The 26,611-nt window shown below is 39.1% G+C and overlaps 1 protein-coding gene across 1 annotated transcript in view; it reads right to left on the bottom strand.

The window, feature by feature from the left end:
* Positions 1 to 26,611, bottom strand: part of COL4A1 (collagen type IV alpha 1 chain) — a 1,084,337-nt gene that overhangs the window by 342,696 nt on the left and 715,030 nt on the right. The window contains exons 26-27 of the mRNA XM_044071271.1: positions 23,761 to 23,929; positions 3,562 to 3,654 (exon numbers count right to left, since the gene is read on the bottom strand). Coding sequence (XP_043927206.1) covers positions 3,562 to 3,654; positions 23,761 to 23,929 — 262 coding nt within the window. The remainder of the gene's footprint in view (positions 1 to 3,561; positions 3,655 to 23,760; positions 23,930 to 26,611) is intronic.

Below are 26,611 nucleotides of genomic sequence, written 5' to 3'. Positions count from 1 at the left end.
CTGACAGAGTTTATAGTCATTTAGAAGAAAACTCAATTATGGCAATAGAATAAAAAGGTAATAAAAGAAAGTCATATGGAACAAAGGATCATTTGTTGTTAAATAAAGTCATAGTGGAGAACTGTAAAAAGGGGAAGAATCTAAGTACGGCATGGATTGACTACAAAAAAGCATTTGACAGTATCCCACATTCACGGATAAAAGAGTGCTTAAAAATGTATAAGATACACCCTACACTGATAAACTACATAACGGTGACCATGAAACAGTGGCAAACCACTTTGCAGTTAAGCCATGATAAAGGACAAATTATTATTCTGGGGATAAAAATCCAAAGGGGGATATTTCAGGGTGAATCTCTGTCACCATTGCTCTTTTGTCTTGCCCTTAACCCATTAAGATGTCTGCTTAACAGATGAGATTATGTCTACAATTTGGCTTCCAGAAAGCAACAAAGTGTAAAGACTTACCTTTTCTTTGTCAAAGATTTAAAAATGTAGAGCTCATCAGATGAGGAACTGAAAGCACAACAGCAAGTAGTCAAAACTTTTTCAGATGATACAAGAATGTCATTTGGTCTTGATAAATGTGCAAAAGCAACCTTTAAACCAGAAAAGTTGCAGCACCAAGAAACCATCAGTTTGGGACAAGAATGTGATGTAAAAGAACTTGAGCAAGAGGGAGTGAATAAATATTTGCGAATTGCCGAAGGATCAACAATAAAACATGAACAAATGTAAATAAAACTTAGTAAGGAATACTTTAGAAGACTTAAATTAATCCTGAAAACAGCGTTGACATCTAGAAACAAAATCCAAGCTATAAACCAATTTGCTCTTCCTGTCCTAACTTACAGTTTGGGAATGACTCACTGGCCCCAAAATGTGTTGGATAGATTAGACAGGAAAACAAGAAGGATGCTTCATGCTCATCAAATAATTTATAAAAATCAGTGTATACCAAGATTATATGGTCCCTGTTTCAAATGAGGTATAGGCCTCCTTAAAATTGACTGCATGTATATGTCTGCAGTCGTGGGACTGCATACATATGTACTGATGTCACAAGACCCAAACATAGTGAAAGTTTGAAACATGAGGAGAATAAATCTAAGATGACTTCCCTTCTTAGTCTAGCAGAAGCATATGGGCATCAAGCAGGGATGGAAATCAAACCAGAAGTAGATAAAAATCAGGCAGCAACTGAATGTGCCAAAAAACAAAAGATAGAATATAAGGTGAAGGATCAGATGAGAAAGCAAGAAATGTGGAAAATGCATAAATATAGTTGAAAGTATAGAAAACTCCTGGAAAGAGCCTCATGTTGATCAGGACTGAATGCAGAAATGGTTAAGGAGAGGCAAATTCAAGCCAAGAGATGAAAGGTTAATACTGGCAGCCTAAGGTAATGGGCTATGTACACGCTGGTTTGCAAAGTCCACTGAACATGTGGGAGAAACAGACAAATGCAGGTTTTGCAAAAGAGAATTGGAAACAGTTGCACATCTTGTTGCTGGTTGTGATACACTAATAGCGGAAGGACAGTATACTGAAAGGCATAATAATGTAGCAAGACTGTTGCACCGGGGATTGTGCAAGCATTACAATATTGAAGTATCTGAAAAACACTGGAAACATGAGCTGCAAAGCATCACAGAAAATAATGAAGTCTACATCACATGGAATCACCCATTACCAACAGTTCAAAAGACAGATACAAGAAAACCAGATACAGTGGTCCATGACAAGAAGAAAAAAGTAGCATTGATCATTGAAATTGGTACACCCAATGACTACAGTGTCTTGCATACAGACACACAATGTCAATAAAATATCAGGATTTTCAGGCAGAAATGAGAGCAATGTGGAAGAAAGATACCCAGACAGTTCCAATAGTAGTATGAGCAAAGGATCTTATAAAAAAGAATCTACAGTTATATTTAGATATGTTACGAATACAAGTAACTCTGTACGAATTGCAGGAGTCATTACTGGGCACACTACGGGTGCTGCGAAGAGCACTTCTGGCTGACATCAAAGACTGAGGCAATACTAATTTCGTAAACTTTAATCGTACTTTGACTTAGGAATGGGGTCCGTTCTCGTCATGGTATTAGAAACCCAAAAGATTTAGAGAGAGTAAAAGAGTTAAATGTAAATACCTATATAACTCATTGGATAGCAAACTGGCTCACAAACAAAACACAGGAAATTAAGGTGGGAGGCTCTACCTCCTTTACTAGTGGTGTACCCCAAGGTATTTATTTCTCAGAGATCAAAGCTAATGTTAAGGGTTTATGGTTGACCAAGTTAGCAAATTACTGCAAACTTGGTGTCATCATAAACTCATCAGAGGACACTAAAATTCTCCAAAATGGACTTTCCCAGACAAATAGCTGGTGTCATTATTATAGTGTTTGTCCCAGTGACATGAAATACAGTTTAGGTATATTGTAGAGTTTAATACTGCATTAAATTGTCCGATTCAGTAGAGGGCTTTCAGTTTTGGTATATAGTTACAAGGGGTCTATATATACATATATATATATATATATATATATATATATATATATATATATATATATATGATTGAACACCTAAACATCGATCTTCTAACATCAAACCGCACAATGTCGAACGTCCCAGGGAAACACGTCCCTCGGCCACAACACAAAAAACATTACTTTACATCTAAATTAAGTGAGGGGCTTTGCCCCCCATACCCCCCTAACTAAATATACCAACTCCAAGATCACTCAACAGTAGGGAAATAGCAAACTCTGGTGAACGGCCAAGGGAGATGATCTTTCGCTGTGTTAAATCATCCGTTCGCCATTTTTTGCTTTCGATATTAGAAGATCGATGTTTAGGTGTTCAATCACCTAAACATTCGGTCTTCTAATATAGACCCAGTTACAAGAGGTAATTTTCTCTTTTAACATCAAATTCACTTCCATCTTAGATAGCCAGCATACTTTCCATTTCTTTCCAGTTCTGCTCTCTAGTGCTATAAAACATTGCATGATATAAATTGGTAAATGCTGTATAATTCTTAAGCGAATGATATTGAAAAAAAATCACCTTTTATATAGCTTAGTTAAAAATGCATAGAATATTAAGTTTTCTTCATGACTTAAATGTGCTGTGTTTAACACGTTTGATTGATATGAGGACTTACTACATAGTCACACTAATGATGTGTTCCACACTCCTTCATCATACTGTATAGGCAATGAAGAAGTGCAAGAGTTCCTTCTGATCGGGACACCAACAATCCTAACCTGTCAACATATGTGCATTGATAAAAGATGTCTGACACTGCAGCTGCATGAACCCTTATCTAGGTAGGAGTATTAAGACAGTGTAGCTCTGACACAATACATCTATTTCCAGAGGAACCGAGATGTCCACAAGTTGATAGTATCCCCTGCATGATATATAAGAATGTCATGTAATTAACAATGTCTAAAATATAAATGGAAAGCTATATTGCAAAAAAGAGAATTATGAAAGTAATGTATACCAAGAGCAGTTTTCCAAGATTATAAAATAAAGCATGTACCTGGAATACCAGGCATCCCTGGGTATCCTGGCTCTCCAGCGGGTCCGGATAGCCCTGGCTCTGAAATGTCTTTACCAGGTTCACCTTTAAGTCCTAGTTAAAACAAATATTATTAGCAAGTTATTAAATTGTGGTAGATTTTAATTTCTTCAACTGTTTTACATGGTATCATTTTAAATACAGTTACGTTTACAGTGTTTCACTTACATTTCTTCACATGATGTCCTGTTAAAACAGGGTAAGGAACATTTTCATGACCTGAAAGGATTTGCTAGCAGCAATTAAGTGACAAAAATGTACAAATCTAAAAAATCCCTCACATTACTGGTACTGTCCTCAAAAATTCAAAATCTGACACCAAATTATACTGAGATGGCAGTTTGTGTCTGTCATGAACCAAGCTTTTCCAAACAGCTAATACCATGCTTTTCTTCTTTGTACTAGCAAGATAGGTTCATAGGTTCACAGGTGTTTACTAGGCTAATGACCACAAGGGCCTTTTTAAGCCTAGCCATGCATCCAAATCTCTGACAAGTTCTGATACCTTAAGTATAAGCAGGGGCCTGGGAGATGAATCATTTACAGGTTGCCTGTGTCCATTGGAGACATAGGTGCCAAACCAGGGATGAATTTCCTGTACCCCATCCAATTGTCCAAGTTGCACTTTAATTGGATTTGAGAGGAACTCTGTTTCATGTGGATGGGAAGCTCTTTCCACAGACAGGATAGTCGCTGGAATACATACCTGTCACTTCAGGAGGTCCTATTTATAGCACAGGCAAGGTTTAAGTCATTAGAATGGGTAATTTTGGTACTGTTTGTTCCTGGATATGCAGGAGGTGCATCAGAGGGGGATCTGTCAATGCCCTGTGTGCCAGGCATAGATCTCCCCTCAAAAGCTCGTAGGAGACAGAATACAGGGATAGGGCCTTGAGGTGGTCTGCATAGGATATTTTACTTATGCTCTTTATTCATTGTGAGAAACCTCTGTGAACATTCCAGTTGTTGGATATACCTGGTTAGGTACATACCAAAAGGGGCATCGTGCTCAATGATAAGTCTGATGAATGCCGAATACAGTGGAACAATGACTTCCTTGGACTTAGATGCCATACCTTTGTTTATAAGTTGAGCAACATTGAATGATTTCCTCACTACTGTAGACGTGATGGTGAAAGGCTAGATTACTGTCTCTGTGTGTCCTTAAGTCCCTGACTACTGGGTCAACTATATGGGGTGTGTTGTCAATATGATAGTTACTAGGGATGGATGACTACCTGAAGGATACTATTATGCATTTCTTGGCATTAGGTTTAGTCGACGGCTTTGACAACAGTTGTTTGTCTGTATCAGTCCTTCCTGGAGAACATTTGTCTCAGTGTGAGATTCAATGACAGCTCCTAATTTGCAATCATCTGCAGATTTAGTAGCCAGAGACCATTTCAGAGACCACTGACATTGGCCTTGACTTCAGTGAGACTTACAGGTCTGTGGTTTGCAGGGTCTTTAGATGGCCAACTTTGTGCAGAGGGATGACTGTTGCTGTTCTTCATTCATAAGGCATGAAGCCTGTTTGGAGGCTACAGTTAAATAGCAATTCTAGACAGCCTGATAGGTCATGTTTCATGCTATTTAGAAAGCATCCTGAAATACTGTCGGGCCCATTGATGCAGTGTTCTTGGCATTAGAGAGAGCATTATGGACCTAAACCCTAGTGATAGCAGGGGGAGTTATATTTGATGGTATTTCCTGAGGGAAGGTTGAGGGGGAGAGAGGGGTAAAGTTGGAGCTGTATTTTTCATCCAGTAAGTTTGCTATATCTTCTGACTCAGTATGGGTGGCTCCATTTACAATGAGCTCTGCAAACAATTGTGTACTGTCTTTGAGGTTGCAGACATAGCTAAATAATGCCTTGTGGTTGTCCTTGGCCTGGTAGGCCAAATTTACCTCAAATTTGGCCTTTGTAGACTTCATTTGTCTTCTGTGTTGTTTGTTTAGTTTGGTGAGAGTGCTTTTATTCTGCTGTACTTTCTACAGATCTGTTTCAGTTCATGTTACATTGGCTTCTGTAAACATAAAAGAGATGCTACAAGCTTTGATACTTTATACAACTTGGTACCCCCATTCCTAGGATATAGAACATTTATTTGTAGAAAACAAAAGAAAAAAAAGATCAAGAGATATTAGGAAAGTATTGTAATATGTGAGGGACACTGCAAAAGCATCAGAGTTTTAGGGCTCCCTAATGAGACGTTGGCACTCTGTTGAGTGCCAAAATGCCAAAAAAAAAAAAAAAAGACAGAACACTCAGGAAAAGAATGAATCTCAAGCATCAATATTCTCTTTTATGCTTTTCTTTTTTTTTTTTTTTTTTTTTTTGGAGGAGGAACAAGCCTCCCTGCCCCCCAAACTTTTATATTCTGACTCCAAGATTGCCATTCCTCAGAAAAAATGGTTTGTTTTTGAGAAAAGGCAATCTTGAACTTAACATATGTAAACCTGTTTTTTGGCCATTTAATCTCCTTTTGGGATTCATTCTAGCAGGACCCAGCACTTCAAATGTTTCCCCATTTTAAGATGTTCTTGGATCAAATTCTTACCTTTGCAGTTAAACTGTCATTACAAATTTAGACACATGGAAGGAAGATAATGCAACAAATTTTCTGCTCCAAAAATATGCCCCCAATACAAATCTTTGTTCCAAAGACAAATACTATTATTATCAAAATCTACACTTTCCTCTGAAGGATACTTCAAGCAAACATCAATTTAAAATCCAAGTCCAACTTTACCTAAAAACATCATAGCTCTGCAACTGCTCATTCAATCCAGGATAGTCACTCTAGCATGTTACCTTTACACTTAACACTCCCTTCTCAATAACTCCAACTTTCCACTTTTCCTTTAAATTCCTGTCACATTCTTCAGTTCCACTTTACTACAGTACTAACACCCATGACCTCACACACAATAACCATGTATGTAAACCCACACATTTCACCTACTTCCCATCTATCCTATTCACCCTTTATAAACATGGTTTATTTCACCTTTATCACCCCTCCTATCTCAAGTTGCCCATGTCTTTATTTCCTTTGTAATCAGTTCTAATTTTCTACAACCCCAAGCAATATGTCTTCTTTGTTTATCACATAATCACTATATTGATATCCCACCTTCTGCCTACTACTATATCTTACAGTATTATCAGATTCACATACAACTTACATACTGTCCTCATTATGTTTTCTTTTTTCTGTACATTTTATTTCCTGCACGACTTTTCAACATGCATGCACCTTATACGTTATCAGTCAAGAGCTACATTTTGTGTGCATGTACGTTGTCTCCTTGCATTCAAAACCTTGTGTTTTTAATGTCTATTTTTTAAACATGCATGTATAATCTTTGTATTGGCACTTTTCTCCCTGAGTTTCCACTGAAAAGGTGTTTTTTGTCTAGTCAGACTATCCTAGCAAACAAATGTTAATAACTAATTAACTTACTAATTAACTAACTAACTAACAAAATGCATACAAGTAACAGACAGATAAAAGATTATAATGCTAAAAAAGGCTGGTGTAGGGGTAGAATAATCCACTCAGTTATACCTTATGTACTATGTGACTACAGAGAAAAAAATCTAAAATTAGAATAGATTTTGGCTAGAGAGATTGCCACAGTTCTACTAAACAGGCAAGCTTCTGTTGTTCCAGGGAAGAGAACTCATAACAGTAAAAGGGCAGATGGTTCAGCTGTGACTGGTTAGCAAATTCATATGGGATTAAAGAAGGCAAGAACATGTTCATACTCTATGACTTATGGTTTGTCACTGTAACATACAAAATGCACCAAGTGCATTTTCTTTCATTCTGGAAATGACAACACAGCTGGCAAGCATACATCTCAACTATCCAGATTTTTGTACAGATTTTTGTCTCATATTTTGGGTCTGTTCCTCATTAAATTTGTGATTTTCTGGCAAATCATTGAGGACTGAAGTCACTAATAATGATGACAGACATTTGTCGCTAATGACAGACATTTGACTTTCAGACTCCATATCCTTCAGAAAATACACATTAATGCAAAACCTGTTATTCTTTCAAATTTCTAAGTTTGTAAGAGCAATTTTAAAATCTGTTCCTACTTCTGGGCCTTTGTCCTCCAATTATTTTTGACTGTGTCAAGATTTCTTACATAAAGCGGTTGAGAGCTATGTTAGCAAGTAAAAGATAAAGATGGTAATACATTTCCAAAGTTCAGTTTGGCAGTTACTCTGAGTTTGGCGACCTAGCCTGAAACCTGGAGTGAATTTAACTACATTCAAGGCATCCTCTGTGACCAATGAAAAATAAGTATATTCTAAGCTCGCTTTGCACTTGTAAAACAATATTTTACTGATCTGCTACTTCATTTCTTGCTGTTGTTGCTGCTTTGATCGTTGTTAGTCTTCACTTGATGTCATATCTGGGCTGTTCGGCATAAACTGAGCACTAAACCAGCCATCCTACATTAGGAAGGCCCTCCAGCACCCCTGTGGCAGAAGTGTGCAAAACAGGACCCCTCTGAGTTGGGGACTGTTTGAATAGGGCTCAGTTTTGGGCTCTACCATTGGACAGTTTGTGCTAAAAGTGTTGTACCTCGCTTCTTTTTAAGCACCACACTTGCACACCATGCAACAACATTTAGTACTGCAGTGTACAGATGCAAAGGCTTAGAAAGACAAATTTTCTGTAGATAACTGCTAAGGAACCCTCCTAAGGTTCCCTACTTATCAGCGTTCAATGCAGTTGTGCACTGCTGCCTGAAGAGGAATTTAGCTGTGCTTTCAGGCATTGACATGGATTTCTGCTCCCTAACCTCTCATAGATTAACTGATTTTACTAGTCCTACAGCAGAACCAGGTCCATCTAGCCACACCCCCTACTTACTACTGAATACACCTACCATAATGAATGGACAGTTTTCCATCATTTCTCCAGCCAGCCTGATTGACATGGGCATCCTGAGACAATGTAGCAATTGCCTCATATACACTGACAACCTATTACTCTTAAAACATACAAATACAACATGTGAGAGATGTATCTATACTATGAATCTGCAATCAATGCTATCTCTCTCACATAAATAAAAAAACAGATAACAAACAGGTTGTCAGCAGACACACTCCACCTCTTTCACAAACCAAGTGCACAACACAAAAACCCACATACATAGAAGTACTCACTAGAAGTATACCAAAAGAGCAGAGACCTTGCAAGTGCAAACCCTCTGCCCACAATACAGTCCCAACAGACTCCAACACACAACAAATGTATCAGTGTCTCACCCAGTAAGCCCCTAAGGCAAAACACCTCAAAACTAAATGTCTTGGTCATAGACAGCTCCATTGTGAGACATACAGATGTCCCCCTCACCAGGCTGGACAAGGAGAAGGTCATGGTCAGCCACCTGTCAGGTACAAAGATCCACCAAATCACTCACAAACTCAAGTCTATCAACAACAAGCACTGTTCTCTGTCATAGTCCATGTTGGAGTGAATGACTTGAGACATACCTCACTGAAATACTCTAATATATAATACTCATATGAAGCGAGGCATGACTGAGCTTTTAGATTATGTGTCCCAGGCAGGTATGTCCCTAGCCCTTAGCAGCATTCTATCTTCACCCAGGTAGATGCTTTGCCAGAGATGGTCTTCACCTGTCACCTCTTGGCTTTTGATTACCAGCAAATGCACCCATAGTGCATTTTTTAGGCAATGTCATATGAACAAAATTCCTGATGTAAAAATAGCCTCCAGAAACAAACTCAAGGTTATGCTGCTTAATGCTAGCAGTCTAAATCAGAAACTGCACTCACTGGAAGCAGTCCTTACTTTGGAAGATGCTGATGTCTGTGCAGTCACAGAGAGATGGCTCAAGGCTGCAGACAGCACCCCGGCCCTGTAAGGCTACAATGCCTTTCACATGTTCAGACCGCAACATGAATGTGAAAGAACAAAAGGAGTGGGTGAACCCATCTTCATTAAAGACAAATACACCTCGAGACTGGTTAAATGGTACAACTCACTAGAGTTACTCCAAGTCCAACATGTCATTGTTAGCTATAGGTCTCCCACCATGAACCACAAAAACCACACTGTCTACCTGGACCTACTTGAGTCATTTACAATACAGCCAAACACCCTGGTCATTGTGACTTTAACTATCCTTCCACTGATTGTGAAATATATATGAGCACAAACACACTTGCCCTAATGTTCCTGGACTTTGTTAAAACAAATGCCCTGGAACAGATAGTCTGCACCCCCACAAGGGGCTCTAATGTCCTTGACCTAGTACTCATCAACATAGCGGATTGCTGGACCACCTCATGTGTAGGACTCTTGCCGGGAAAGTCCAACCATAAATCAGTCTCATTCAAAGTAATGACTGTGCCTGACCCCCCACCGCAGGAGCAAAAAGATAAAAAATTTCTCCAAAGCAAACTATAGCCTCCTAAGCAATGGCATAGTTTCAAACTCCCTGTCACCACTGACAGTAATGATTGCTGTACTGAGGTGTACACATATGCCCTGTATAAACATCTATACAAATGTACAGACTCAGCCATAGCTGAACAGATCAAAACAGGGTCCTCATGAAAAACAAGCCATCCTGGTGGACATCTAGCATAAATAGATTATACAACAAGAGAAAGAAACTGCTATCACAGAACAAGATGGTACAATCTCAGCAGAAGAAGAACATAATCCACAGCATGAACAAGCAAATTAGATACCTTGTAAAGTCCTCTAAGGCTATTTACAAACCTAGATTAGCATCCCTAGGTAAGGATAATCACAAAGCATTCTTTAGCTATGTCCAAAGTCTAAAAGGGAAGGCCCAGTTTTGTGCCAAATTAGTAGTCAACAGTACCACTAATACTGTACCTGAGGACATCACCAACCTACTAGCAGATAAGTTTGGCAAAAACTTCACTCACTTGTTTCAACCAATCATACTCCAAAGCACACCTGTCACCAGTCCTCTACCTAGTATCTCCAAAGAGCAGTTTATAACCCCACTCTCCAAGGCCAAAAACACAGCCTCACATCCCCGGCTGCTTACTAAATGGTCTAAAACAGGAACTAGCAGAAACACTGGGCACTCTCTTCAACCACAGTCTAAGTACTGGCTTTGTCTCTGTAGAGTAGAAAACAGCAACTGTAATCTCCTTGTACAAAGGGGACCCCTCAAACAACCCTGGGAACTATAGACCCAGCCTTATCTGGAAGACCATGGAGAGAATCATCATAGACCTTATCAACAAGGATATAGGAGACCTTCAAACTCTTGACCCTACCCAGTTTTGCTTTGTCAAGGGCTGATCATGTCTGTTAAACCTTTTGGACTTCTTTCAGAGTGCCAATAAAGCCCTGGATGAAGGCAAAACAGTGCATACTGCCTATCTTGACTTAGCCAAGATCTTTGACACAATCCCCTTCTCAAGCATCATTGAGAAACTCATCCAGCTAGGGATTAACCCATACATCATTAGATGGGAAGCCAGTTGGCTCACTGATATAACTCATACAGTCAAAGTTGGGGATTCCACCTCTCCCAGCAGACGTGTAGCCAGTGATGTCCCACAGGGATCTGTGCTGGGCCCCCTACTGTTTGGTATCTATTTCTCAGAAGTCCAGGTGAAAATAGATGGCCTGTGACTTACCAGGTTTGCTGATAACTGCAAACTGGGTACAATCATTGAATGCCCAAAGATGTCAACATACTGCAAAATGAGCTTATACAGATAAAGGATTGGTGCCAAAGCCATGGATTTAAAATTAATACAAAAAATGCATTATCATCCCCTTTGGCAAAGGAGAAGTCCCTGCAAATTACAATGTTAATAATACCCCCTAAGATCTAACTCAGTAGTGGGAGATCTGGGAATGCAGTTTGATAGCATGTGCCCAAAGTCATAAGGAAGGCCTACTACATTGTGCATCTCATAAGTAAGGGCATAGCAACCAAAGCTAAGGAGGTTATAACTCCCCTGTAGTTGACACTCATCAGACCAATAATACCATAAAGTGCTCCCTTCTGTATGTACCTCACCAGACACCTGCAGCAGCTGGAGAAACCTCAGTGGTTTCTTGCCAAGAACAGTTAGGGTCTTAAACATGACTTAAATGGACAGACTAAAGTCCCTGTCACTATACTCTGTATTGTATAGACTGCTTAGAGGCAACCTGTGCCTGTCCTTCATAGCAGTTTCAAACTCTGCCTTAATGGAAATGCTGCACATCCGCAAATTAAATGGTACAAGACTCACTCATTCTAGGGACCTTAACCTAAATTGCAACATTAACAGGACATGCTGAACAGACAGCTACGTCTCCCAGAGGTTGTCTCTCCTCTGGAAAAAGCTTCCAATTCACGTAAAACAGAGCTCCTCATTAACCCTATTTAAGGGTAACTTGGATAATTGGATGGGAAAGTGTAAATTTATCCCAGGGGTTTCACTTCTGTCCCTCTTGGACAGGGGCAGCAGGTGCTGATCTTAGATTCGCATTGCTAATATAGACTATATATCTTGCTCTATAAAGGAACAAGTGTATAACATTCCAAGGCTCGTTATGGCTCTAGGGGCAATAGCCTAGTAACCTCCTATGATCCTTATTTGCAAAGAAAGAATGCAGTTGGCATGTATAAGATAAAGACAGTAATGCATTACAAATAAATATATGATGCAAACAATGAAAAAAGGCAATGAAACAGGTCTCTACCAAATCACTGGATCTTTGAAAAAGTTTCAGCTTGAAAAGTTGTCAGCTAGCGCAAGCGGTTAAGGCTCTGCGCAGTTGATAAGCTCCTTCCTGCAGAGTACAGGGCTTGATTCTACCCACCTTCGTTTGCCTGCAGTGTGACTCTGCTCTGAGCAAATCGCTTAATCAGACAGTGTTCCTGGGTCACTCCTTAAAAGGGACACTTGTGTCCAGTCAGTTTAGCTTGTTAGCAAATTAATAAAATAAAAAAATGTAATTTAAACATTATGCTAGCATTGGATTGCTCTTCTGGTAATATATTTTCAGTATGATGGGCCTATCATCTTATGCTTTTTGTTGTCGCTATAAATGGAGAATTCACAACAGGACCACACATATTATCACATAGTTTATTCTCAGAAATGAAACCATGATGTAATGGGAAAATGTGAATCTAGCAAGAGGCACTACTCATCTAAAAATCCTCCAGGGGATGGAGTGAGACATGCAAAGCTGTAAGCTGAGATCCCCTTTAACAGTTTAAGTTAAGATGAGAATAGCCTATCTTCATAGCAATCTTGGTATGCAGACCCCTATTTGTTTTCTTGAAGGATTTCCTAACAGCAGAGTTAAGACAAGTGATAAAGTTAAAGTCCTTACAGGACTGCAATGGCAAAGCCATACTTTACCCTGGAATTGCTGTGTGACACATAGATTTGGAAAAGTTAGGACCGCAAGAGAAAAGATTTACTACCAAGACCTGGAATAAAACTCCTTTAAAACAAATAGACAAAGCTCTTCAGTGAAATAAGGCCTGACTTGAATGATACGAGACTTAGTCCTTTCTTGTTTATGAAAAGGTTGTGCAGTTCAGCAATTTTAAATATATATTGTTCGTTGCCATGGGGAATAAGATTAATGATACTAACATTAAATGAGAATCTAAATCATGGGCATCCCAAAATGGAGCATGACATTTGATCATATTGCCATGACAGTGAACTGGCTAGCAACTAAAGCAAAAAGTACCAGTTGGAAAACCTTGAGTTAGTTATATTAAGTAAAAGGGGGTAGAAAGGTGTAGCATCTTTCACTGGAAATATGTGGCCACAGCTACCCCAGAAACTAAATTTTGTTCTTTGCTTTTGGCTTTATGGTATATGATTGAAAAACTTAGATTCTCCTTAAATGGAACACTGAGATCTAGAAAGTGGATACTGAGGTTTTTCTCCAGTTCCCAGTCCCTGGGCTGTCGTTGGACACAGCTGGCCATCCAAGTCCAGTTAAGATGCAAGTGAGGTAAGACTGTTTCATAGAGAGCGAAAGCTATGAACAAGCCAGCACTGGGTTGATCAGAAAAAAATCATCAACGTTTGCAGCAGCACTCCTCAGACATCTCAATAACAGCAGACTTTCTCTGACAAATGTAACAATTCCATTTGTGCATTTTCTGTTTAGACTCTTCTACCAAATCCATATGCTTTTTCTTTCACCTTTTATCACCAAACTTAGACTCTTCTAACAAATCCATATGCTTTTTCTTTCACCTTTTATCACCAGACTTCTTTTTCCAATGTTGAACTCCAATTTTTTCTCCTTGATGACTGTTTCTTGATAACTACAGCACTTGTAAAGTCATTGTAGAAAGTTCAAATCTCTTTGATATGCAGCTTTGAGATTTTGTTATTACTGTCAATGTCTGGTGGTTACAACAGTTCTTTAATAATGTGGACTTTATGTACCTCTGCCACTACCACCCACTGCCAAGTAATAATTAAATATCAACATATGGAAAGAAGTGGCTTTCCAGATGTTGATACTTAATATTATGCTTCATTTTTCCTGTGCCAGTATTTCTCTCACTCTCAGCAGTGTTTTTATGTAGAAAGGTTGTCAGGTAATCACCTGCTATAATCATAGACATATGAAGACATCCCAGTATATAAGCCTTTATTTTCTTAATGAATATTCTCTATCAGGTACAGTCAAGCAGGGTTAATGTTCAGCAGTTTTATAAGATGGAATCTCTCCCCATGCATGACATTGTTAGTACCAACAGAAGACACGCAGGGGCCCCTGTACCCATCTTTCCTCAGCTCTCTGCTGCAGACTAAGGAACAAACTGGCAAGAAACCAAAGAATATCTATAAGTACAACATTCCCTTGAATCTTTCCTGGAAGGAAGGTGGCATGTTTGCTGGCTGGCCCAGATGCACTTGAAATTCTAGTGTCATGGTAGCTTCTTATGTAACATAACTTCCCCAGAGCAGTCTTTGTCAGCAAATTGTTGTTTATCTACAGACTGATGTCAAAGCAGTTTCACATGATAGACTTGATTCTGGATAACTTTCTATTCAGAACTGCTCCTGCAAAGCAGATCTTGACCTGGAATGAACATCCAAACTGAAATAATTACCTTTGCCAGAAAAATATCCTTTCCTCTTCTATCAGCAGAATGCAGTGCAATGACACAATCAAGCTGATATAATCTGCCTAAGTTGAAGGTTACCAACCCTAGCCTGGGCAAAAGATAAAAACAACTACTTTCTACAATCTTTTGGCAATGTAAGACTCACATAACACTTCAGTGCTGTGCTGAAATAAAAAATGTTTATGAGAGATTTTCTTCTTATAAGTGTGACTCACAAAATAAGTCACCACAACTACACAGGAAGGTTTGTTTGAAGTGAAATGTCCATTCACCTTCAGAATCAGAAAAATAAAAGGCTTAATCCCCATGAATAAATTAGACATTTTCAAACAGAACTATGGTTGCATTTAGTAACATGATTTCTGATTGGTTGTTTTAAATGGTGACTCCCTGCAATCATAGGATCATTGGAGATTACTAGGCTAATGGGTCTGGTGCCCTTACAAGCCTAGCCAAGAGTTTATTCACAAAATGAAACCCCAATCACCACCTGTTGCCCCTGTCAGTGAGGGACACAGATGGAACCCCTGGAACAAATTTGTGGTTATCCATCCACTCATCAAGGTTGCGCTTGAAGAGGGTCAGCGGCGTACTTTGTTTGATGTGTATGGGGAGTCTATTCCAGAGACAGGACAGCCTCTGGGAGACAAGTCTGTCTCTCCAGCAGGTTTTGTTAATGTCACATATTAGATTTAAGCCTTTCTGATTGGGTACTATATGAGGAATTAGACTTATGGACACGGAGCATCTCTAGTAGAGTAGGGTCTGAGATTGCCTTGTAGGTGAGACACAGATCACCTCTGAGCAATCTGTACACTACAGGGTAGAGTGATAGTGATTTGAGCCTGTCCACATAGGACAGGTGTTGGAGGCCATGGATTCTCTTTTGAGGTATTTCTGTGGCCTTTCCAGTTAGTGCAGGCATTTGGAGAGGTACATACTAAATGGGGCATTGTACTCAATTATTGGCCTAATGAGGGAGGAGTACAGAGAGGTAATAACCTCCTTTTTTCTAGATGCAATCCCTTTATGTATGAGGTGAACCAAGTAAAAGGCTTTTCTGACTACTGCCGCTACATGATGGACAAATGTGAGATTGTTGTCAACTTGTGTATCCAGGTCTCTCACCACAGGTTGTGTGGTTAGGGGGTTGCCATTAATGTGGTAATCAGTAGGGGTCATGTTTTTGCCAAATGGTATGATAATACATTTTTTGCACTTAACTTAAGGCCATGACTTTGGCGCACTCTTGAAGTATGTTAACATCATCTGGGGATTCATTGACAGCACCCAACTTACAGTTATCTACAAACTTGGTCAGCCACAGGCCTTTTGTCTTTGCCTAGACCACTGAGAAGTAGATGCCAAACAATAGGGGTCCCAGGATAGATCTCTGGGGGACACCACTAGTGACAGGTCGGATGTGGTGGCACCCTATTTTGACCTTGTGGGTCCTATCAGTGTTGGCCACCCACATGAGGAGATAGGGATTTACACCAAGATGTGTTAACTTTTCGATGATGCTCTAGTGGGGGATTGTGTCAAAGGCTTTGGCCAATTCTAGGTAAGCTGTATGAACTGCCTTTCCCTTATCCAGTGCCTTGGTGACAGTCTCAAAAAAGTCATCCAGGTTCAACAGGCAAGATTTGCCCTTGATGAATCCGAACTGTGTGGGGTCAAGTGCTTGGAGATTGCCTATGTCCATGTTTTTGAGGTCCATAATGATATGCTCCATGGCCTTACAGATCAGACTTGTCAAGCTAATGGGGAGATAGTTTCCAGGGTCAGTAGTGGCACCACCTTTGTGCAAAGAGATGACAGTGGCAGTTCTCCACTCTGCTGGAATGAAGCCTGTACTTAGGCTATAGTTGAATAGGGTGCTCATTGGCGAGACTAGTTCTTGCTGGAGATGTTGCAGAATACAGCCTAGGATACTATCAGGTGCCATGGAAGCTGTGTTCTTTGCCTTGGATAGGGCCTTTAACACTTAATCTATGGAGATGTGAGGTGCGGGGCAAGTATCAGGGATGTTGAATGGGCTTTTGGGGGAATGGGGGGTGATGTTTGCACTGAACCTATCTGCTAGCAGGTTGGCTAAGTCAACAGGATCAGTGTAAGTGGTACCGTTAAGAACTAATTCAGAACAAACTTGTGCTTGCCATGGAGGTTTCTGACATAACTGAAAAAGGCTTTGCGGTTACCCTTTCCAAGTCTAGCAATACTTCCACTTGTAGTAGATGATAAATGAATATGACTGATAAGGAAAGTTTGTCATTTAAACCAGTTTCAGTCAAATAATCTCTGCTTTTTTCCTTTTTCTAGTAAGAAAATAGGAAGTCCAAAACATTTGGTATTGGGCACAAGGCAGGATTAAACCCTCTAGAATCTAAATAAAGTGCAAAAGAGTACCTTTAAAGGAACAAGTCATCGCAGTTACATACTTCGAAGGAACTTGCTTAGATACCAGGACATGCTTGAAGCCACTTTATTTTCAAGCAGTGAATGAACAGTGCCCAAACTCTGACTTTCTGCTGTATACATACAAAGGTACCTTATATAGGAGTGTGCATTACTTTTAAAGGACTACATGCACTGCCCAGTATTCAGCCTTTCCCACCAATTTAGCTTTTTCCCATTTCTCAATTTACTGTGATAAAATAACATTTCAGTGCCTTGCACTCCATTGTTGAAGTACCTTAGTGGAATCTGCAACATAAGCAGATTCATTCATAAATAAGTTCAGAACCACTGCCATTAGCTTTTTAATTCTTAGTTCAGAACTTCAAGTGGTTTTCTAATCCTTTAAATATTTAGATTTTAGCACTAGTTCTTAGCTCTGTGATACATCACACTCACTAATCTTCGTAACAGTCCCTTTTCTAGTGTCATGGAACAAGCCAGGAATGGAAATAGACTTATTCTGTGCACACTGTTCAATGCTCCAGTATCTGATGTCTTTATCTCCTAGAGTGCCCATTTTCTTAATTCTGTGTAGGTTCAGATCGTAAGTTGTTCAGAATGCCTCCTTTACGAATTTCCTGAATCAGTTCTTTGAACTTGATAATGAAATCAGGTCAGTTTTTCCATAAAAATTCCTGGGATCCACTCTGGAGCTCCTCTAGTTGTATCCTGGAGATACAATGAATCTTCCTCACAATTGATTTTAAACTTAAAGTTATCACACAAGTCCTTCCAGTTTACTTTGGGAATCCTTGAGTCACAGAGTACGGAGAAAACATAATGCAGGAGCTCGTCATGTATAGATTTGTTATTTTGGTTTTGTAGAAGGTGGAATGAAATAAGTTAGTTTGTGTGGTCTTCAATGATTAGTTTCATCAGTTGTGTGTGGGACCATTTTGGTAAAAGGTTTTCCTCTGATTAAAGTTATGCTAATAGAATTAATGAGGTCATTTTTATATATTTATTCATACAGAACTGTACAGATTTTTCTTGAATTTTATGTCTTGCCTGGAATTGGAGTGACATCTACTTTTTATATGATAGTCTGATGAGAGTACTAGTAGTATGGTTAATGCAATCATTTTCATGTATTTTTGTGTAGAAAATACATTAAATTAGGCGTTTTGATAAGTTTATGGTATTTTGTTTAGTGTGAAAGTTATACAAGGTAAAGTTGTATTGTTCTGTTTATGAGGAGGTGAAATATTTCAGCTGTTTCACTCTGTTTCCTTGCTATTTGCTAATTCCTCTTTTTTCGAAATTTAATTTCCTTTGAGCTAGAATAAGTCTGAAATAAAATAAAAAGTATGTTTTGCTGTCAGTGGTGCAGTAATATCCAGCTGAGAATAATGTAGTTATGAGCTGATGGGGCAAGCCCTGACATGAGGAAAGTAAGAGAGAGTGGACCCTTGTATTGTTTTTAGTTCTTTCATTTAATATCTGTTCTTCTGTTTTATGTGTGTGTGTGTGTGTGTGTGTGTGTGTGTGTGTGTGTGTGTGTGTGTGTGTGTGTGTGTGTGTGTGTGTGCGTGTGTGTGTGCACACACACACACACACACATATATATATATATATATATATATATATATTTGTTTTTTATTTAACATTTATTTACTGGGAAAGTCCGACTTGGAACAAAGCCAATTTTCAGCAGACGCATGGGGGGAAATACTCCAGACGCATGCCTTTATAATGTGGGAGGAAACAGAAGCACCTGGAAGAAACCCACATGAACGCAGGGAGGATTTGCAGACTGCACAGAAGGCACTCCAGCCGGGAATCGAACTGGAGAACCTCTTGCTGTGAGGCAACACCACTACTGCTTCACCACAGTGCCATCCAAATATATGTACATATGCACGCGCGTGCACAGACCCACACACACACAAATATATATATATATATATATATATATATATATATATATATATATATATATATATATATATGTACATATACAGTTTTTTTATAGAGCTATTCAACCTGTTGTATTTTATAATACAGGTTTCATTTCCAGAATCATCCTGTGTACTTTTATCAAGCTGAATTTTTTTACAAGTACTGTTCATTTTGAACAGCACCACTCAGAATCTGTTTCATCAAGCCAAGTATGACTCTGTTACATCCATTAAAGAACAGTTCTTCGGTGTTTGTCCTGTAGTACAGTTCAGGGCTGTTCTGTAATGTAACAGAAAAACAGAAATTGAGAACTGAACAATGAAAAATTAAACCAAGAACAAAAAACACCTGTGTTGGTAGATATAAAGACGTGAGCAAGTCAAATTTTATTCAAAATGTTGAGCGCTTTCATTTCAACAATTTTTGGAATTCCATTTGAACTTAAAAGCATTTGGCTAAAACAACTTAAATACACTACATTCAAAATCACATGAAACTATGAGACTAATAAAATGGACAAACCAATTATCAACAATTAGACAAATTATAGTGTTTCAATTTTAAAATAGAATTAATAGAGCATGCATCATTTAATCCAGGATGGCTAGTTGCATTCAGACTAATCTGCTACTTTCACTCACAAACCTCCAAATGTTCCCTTGTGATCCTTCCCTGAGGATCTTGCCTCACCTGCTCAATGACTAAAATCTTAAAACAATGTGTATTAAAACAAGCTATATGTTTAAATAGTGACTTGATGTTCTTATTTTTCATAACATCCAACAAGTGTTCATAAATACGTTTGTTAAACTTCCTGGAAGTCTTCCCTTCATAAAATGCAGTACACAAATGGCCTTGTGCCAAATAAACCACTCCTCTGGAATAGAATGAAAAATGCCCATGTACTTTGCAGGTCTTGCCTTAATAGTAAAATAAAGCCTGTGGCCACCATAAGACCTGAAAGGCTCAAAAGTGTTTTGGCTTGCACCTACCTCTACATGGGTTTCTAGGTGTGTGGCACGCTAATGACCAATGGGGCCTTTTTAAGCCTAGCCATGTATCCCAAATCTCAGACAAGTTCTGGTAGCCTTGGTAGTGCAAGCAGGGGCTTTGGAGATGAACCATTTACAAACAAAGGCCTTGGAGATGAAACATTTACAGGCTGCCTGTGTTCATTAGAGGCCCAAGTCACCTAGGATGCCAAGCTATGACTTCCCAGGCAGTAGCTCTGGTGCCAAGAATTACCACTGACTCTGGTAACCCCCAGAATGTACAGCCACAGAAAAACTCAATAAAGGCCACCACTAGGTGTTGCCTTGAAGGCTTACCAGGAGACATTCACATGGATAAGGGAACACAATTTATCACTTATTCTGCAAGGCTTCAGCCATGACCACAAGCATCTTGGAAAACAGAAAGGGTGCAGAGGGCACAGTAAAAAGCAAAACTTTGAATTGGAAATGAAGCACTATGAGCAAATCAAGGGAATCTTGTGTGAACATCACCCACACACTAATGTGCCAAAAGGCATTCATCATGTCTTGTGACACTATCTAAATACATTATTGCAGGACAGTCTTGTTTTCACTTCCAGTATAGTATGTCTGCTTATCTACTCACAGCATTAGGATAATGAGGGTTATGTAGAAGCTTAATAAAGAAACCAGTATATGGGTATTTTTTTTTTTTGAGACAGTCTTAGACCTCACAAAAAAATGAGCTCTTGCAACTTCTCTGTAGCTTGATCCACAAAGGAGGACTGGATCTAGGAGAGATGAGATTGGTAGTTACTGATATGAGATGCAGTATGCCAAATAAAAACACCCACATTCCCATAATGCTCAGCATTTTGGAATCCTTATCCTGCAGCACAGAAGAAAGGTGCTCAGCTCTCTAGGACCTTTGGTAAACAGGAGAGATGACAGTCATCCTGAGATGGTAACACCAAATGTCTTTCTAGTCTGTCATCACTTTGTAGTGGGAATCAACTTTCTTTGCAGTACAAGGAACAGAATATAGATGCTTCTCATTACATTAAAGCTATCCATAAGGACAAGTTCCTTAACAAAGATGAATTGGAGTTCTTCATATTTTTTCACCAAACATGAATTTAAGTTCATTTTAGGGAGAAAGCAAAAGTTCTGCAAGCTAGAAGACAGATGAATCTATAAGCCTAGATTTCTTCCCCAAGAAGGGGTTCATCTGAAGGACAGCTGTAAAGAGTGGGGGTCTCATTATCTTTATCAGCATCAGAAACAAGGATAGCAGGATCTTCAGAAATGCATTTCTAGAACAGACTGAAGGGCGGAAACATGCTTCAATGCTCCTATCCAGAAGAAAACACTCACCTAGAATCAGAGGAGCTAAGCAAACATTGGGAAAGTGAAGAGTCCCCAGTGTTTGTGGCTGCATACCAGAGGTGACAGCAGGTCTCGAGATGCCTGAAGGGGACCTTAGTCTGACATTAAAACATGGTTCCAAATTGCATACTTTACTCTTGACTACATTTCAACAGATACTGAGAAACGCACTCACATCCAGTGTGTCATTTTACCAAAAAGGCATGAAAGAAACCACAGCAGACTTCTTATGTATACTGAAAAGCCTTTCCTGACTCAGATGAGTGTGACAGTAGAAGACTCCTTGGCCTGATTTTAACCACAAGTCTTCAACAGGGAATTTGATGGGGCTCACTCCAAGTAAGCATGCTAACCAGAAAATGACATAACTGCTAGTAAATTGGCTGGCTGTTATCACTGTCAAGTTATGGGATATCATGCTGAAAATGAATGGAGGTAACTGCCTGCTCAGTGACATAAATTCTGGGCATCCATCTTTAGCAACTGGCAATCCAAGTTTGGGAGTTAGCCTGAGCAGCTTGTAGGACTGGATAGTTGTGAAAGGGCAAAGCAACCATTTGTCAGCTCTCCTGTCTCAAGGAGAAGATATCAGATTACTTATTGTTTACATGACTGCTGAGGGAGTCCCAGAGTCCAACAAGATGCAGCTTCAGTGCAGAAGGCAAGGACAATAGTAAAATACTAAGTGTAACTTATGAAGAAGTAGACATCATGCATGCTGGATATCAGTGAACGCACTTCCCTGATAGGGATCCTGAAAAGCTGCAACAGAATGATGGCTACTGACCACTATCTATTCATAAGCTGTCACATCTCTGCTCCTCTGCTCACTATTCTAAGAAGGCTTTGTCCTCTGGGAAGTCACATGCTCTGTCTGGTAATGGGATGTTCTAGGAAATCCTTGGCAACCTTTTTCTTCTTGTGGACCAAATGGACTAATCCCACTGGGATCAGGGGGGCCACTTTCATATTGTGGACCAAATAGTCCTTCATCTCTTGGTGGGCCACAATCTCCTTTAAAACCTATGAGAGTCTATGAAAAGAATGTAGAATGATACTTAAAACAAAAGCTCGTGACAATGGTATAATAACTTAAGCAGTAACAATACATTTTTTGGGATATTGTCTGGGATAAATGAAAAAATGCAAATGGGGGTACAGTGTGATAAATAGATTTGGGTCTGGTTAAAACCAGACGATCATAGCAGTCAATTGAGGCATGGAGGAGAGAAGCAATGCGGAATAAGAATGTCAGTGTAAGGGTCTATGTTAAATGTTGGAACTTTCAAAATGTCGAACAGTACATGGTCGAGACCAAATGTTCAACATTTGGATGTTCGAACATCAAATAAAAAAAAATTAAAAAAAGAAAAAACACTTTAACAGCATAGGCTGTGCCCCCCACACCCCCTACATATATATATATATATATATATATATATATATATATATATATATATATATATATATATACACATATATATACCAACTCCGAGACCGCACTTCAGTGCAGAAAAGGGAAATTCTCCCTATCTGCACCGTATGGCGCCGTTGAAAGTCAATCTTTGAAGACTTAAAATTTCGAATGTTTGGTCTCGACCATGTAACATATGAAATTTTGAGTGTTCGAAGATTTGTCAGGTAGCCCAGTGTAATACCTAATTCAGTGACATGTTAATCTGGGGGCTGTCTCGGGGGTCTGATTTAAAACCTAGAGCCAAATGTTTGCTAGTGGGTTTTAAATGTAAATTACTGCTAATAAAAACATCATGACAATGATCCCTTCTGAATGCAGTAAAGAATGATTCATGTATGTTAATCTCTTTTCTAGCCTTATTCTTTCCTTCTTACAGCTTGCAGGCACAGTTAGTGCATCTAAAATTATTTTCCTGTGTAAATCAGATGCACAAGCCAAATGACTAGTTCACTTAGGCCATGTGCAGTTTTGTTTAGTCTGCGCATCACACAACAACCTCAGAGCAAGTCAGTTTCCTGTTTGAGGATAACCCTGAAGCAACCGCTCTTTTATAAAATATACCATTGTTTCTAAGATGCAATATTCATTCAGAGCTCTAGTTTTTAAATTACAAATGCATATTCTACCTCAGAAATAGCAATCTGGTAATGAGAATCTTTTTTTTGTGTAGGTTACTCATTTTAGCAACATGCACACTTAAATGTCTCTAGAGATACTAGCATGAGATATAAATATCTGGCCAGCATTACTTTAACTTAGATGTGCTTATAAAACAACAGGTATTTATTTTATGTAAGAAAAGTTATGACTTACCTGGTACTCCAGGAATACCAGGGGTTCCTGGAACTCCTTGGTAACCTTTTTCTCCTGGTGGACCGAAGGGGCCACTCACAGCAGGACCAGGGGGACCTCTTTCACCTTGTAGCCCAGGTATCCCTTCATCACCTGGTGGACCACGATCTCCTTTAAAACCTATAAGAGCCTAAGAAGAGAATGGTAAACTGATATTTAAAACAAAAGCTCATGAGAGTGGTAAAATAACTTGAACAGTCACAATATATTTTCACAGTCCGAATCATCCCTTACTCAAGTGTTGGGGGTAACAACAGTAAACATCAATGATGTAAGTTCCTTTTATTGGGTTTTATGAGCACAAATAAGGAAGTGTCACATCCACAGTATAACTGGATGCTTCTTAGTCTGACTTTTAGAAAAAAGCTTCTAACAGTCTGTACAAGAAGATCCACAAATCTGCCTGCACACTTGCAGTCATCTCTGAAGTCATAGCTATGTGGCACACATAGGAATGATTCATATGGGAACAGCAACAACTTAAAAAGAAATATACAAAAAACAATAATTCATACAAGTTGTCAGTTCTGAAATAAAATAAAACATAAGTGAAACTAAAGAAATAAATAAAACCGTTACCATTTGACAATACTGAAATCTCTTTTCTACAAGTCCTTAGTACAGTTTAAAATACGATAGGAAAGGGAGACAGCATACCTAGTAACACCATAACTCTTCCTTGAGTGTTAGGGGGTAATAAATATGTTCTATAAAGTTGGATTGTGATCAGGCTGCTTTATACTTAGCAGGCATAGCTGGATTTGTAAAAGACAGCACTGCGTTGATTTGCATGTGGTGTTCTCTATATTAAAGAAAGGTTTGTCATGTGGATGCCTGTCCTAAGGTAGAGAACTTCTCAGTCAGAAATAATTACTTTTTAAACATTCAGCCACTGAAGGTCTCTCTCAATGAAATATCTTTATTTTAGCATCTGTTATGAGGCCTACACCATTCTCGGCATGTGCATGCTGAGAGACACTGGGTATACCTTAACAGGAGAGGTTAGACTCCCTTTAGTAATGCCCTTTGGGTTTTCCAAGTTTGGAGTCACCACAGTGGATCACCAGTCCGCACACTGATGGGCACTGCTGTCTGTATGGTGCCAAGTTGCCAGCCTGGCACCCAACCTTCACAGAAGGCACTATTCCCTTTGCCTTCTTTTATTCCAGGTAGGTTTCTGAATAGGAAGTGGAGTAAGTCAAAGCCAAGCACTGATAATTTTGCAACAAAATTGAGACAGAATACTACATACAGTAGCATGTTAAGATATCACCTAAGCAATAATTAAAAACAGCAAGTAAAGCAGAAATGGAATCCGTACTTTCTGCATGTGACATGCAGAGATTTAAAGTTATTGTAAGACTACTCTGCGGCTGTAGAATCTCTTTCAAGGAACTTTGTCAGCTGGTATTAAATGATTGACTAAATACCAAGCCAATACAAAACAAAAATGAACAAGATATACATTTCCACCTTTAACTTTCTATCAGGGAATAATGGGCATTATGCAATATGCCTTGTAGTACTGCTTTGTCAAATCACGGTTTAATCCTGAAACAGCATTCAGGCTGCAACACTTGGTAAATGTATTTACCTTGACCAGATAGCAATATAAGAGTTATCTGCTGTGATTTCCTTGGAGCATGCAGAAGAAACAGAAAGACATTTTTTATGACATGGGTCTTGATAGTGCCTATGAAAGGCTTCTCAAGGTAAATGTAGTAATTTTTGATGATGTGACAAAGTCATTCAAAGAGAATCCACCTTATGACCAATATGGTGATTGCTCTTTAAAAAGGCTGTCTGAAACATTTGCAAGTTGCAGTCTGGATTTATGTAATATTTAAGTTCATAGAAATAACCAGATTCCTTAAAGCATTGTTTCTTTACCTACATCTAGAATTTAACAAAACTGATTTACTATAAATTTAGAGATCAGTGTGAGAAAGACTATACCACTGAAAATTCTATCATTTTGAAAAATAACAAAGGACTCCTCTGCCCAAATGTTTGAATCACAAATTTCCTACATAAGGTCTTGCAAAAAAGGAAATTAAACTTGCTAAAACAAAAATATTCAAATTACAGGAGCCAGGGGAAGCTCACACTTTTGGACTGCAGCACCCCCCCAGCTGTAAATAGAAAAGAAAAATGAAATAAAAAATTATAGCGTGTCCCGGAATTCTGCGCATGAATGCTCGGTATTCCCAGAACTCCACACATGCATTTAGGAATCTAGACTGGTTAAAAAGCAGTCTGGATTAGGAAGAAGGCAACAGTCTACAGAGATGCCCAGAAGTCTATGTGATTACAACTGCATAGACTGGAAGGGGATTGGACTGCAACATCTGAAGGCTGCATAGCTGCTCTTGTGGGAAGAACTTTTGTATTTCATGCCGGGACTTGTATTGCAAAGGGCTGGGACTCTGAAGCTGCTGCATGAAGGGATTTTGAAGCTGATGAGCAGACTCTGAATCTACTGCAGGGATTTTGAAGCTGCAGACTCCAAACCCAGATAGCGTGTGTGTTGCCCCAGTTAAGTATAGCTGGTGGCTAGAAAGAAACTCTGGCTTTTTGGGGCTGTATTCCCCCATTATTGGCTTTGTCCAGGTTATTTGTGCTAAGAGGTTGAGAGCTATGGTGAGAACCAAATTCACTGATATGTTTGGGAGCTGTATTTCCCCCATTATTGGCTTTGTCCAGGTGTTTTGTGCTAAGAGGTTGAGAGCTATGGTGAGAACTGAATTCACTAAATAATAGTCATTTAAGTTTCTGTCTTCCTATCTTTCAAGAAACAGCTGATTTGGCCTAG

Source organism: Protopterus annectens, chromosome 5.part0 (assembly GCF_019279795.1).
Source record: "Protopterus annectens isolate FY-2018-M chromosome 5.part0, PAN1.0, whole genome shotgun sequence".
NCBI classification, from domain to species: domain Eukaryota; kingdom Metazoa; phylum Chordata; order Ceratodontiformes; family Protopteridae; genus Protopterus; species Protopterus annectens.
This window is presented reverse-complemented; position numbering and strand designations above follow the sequence as displayed.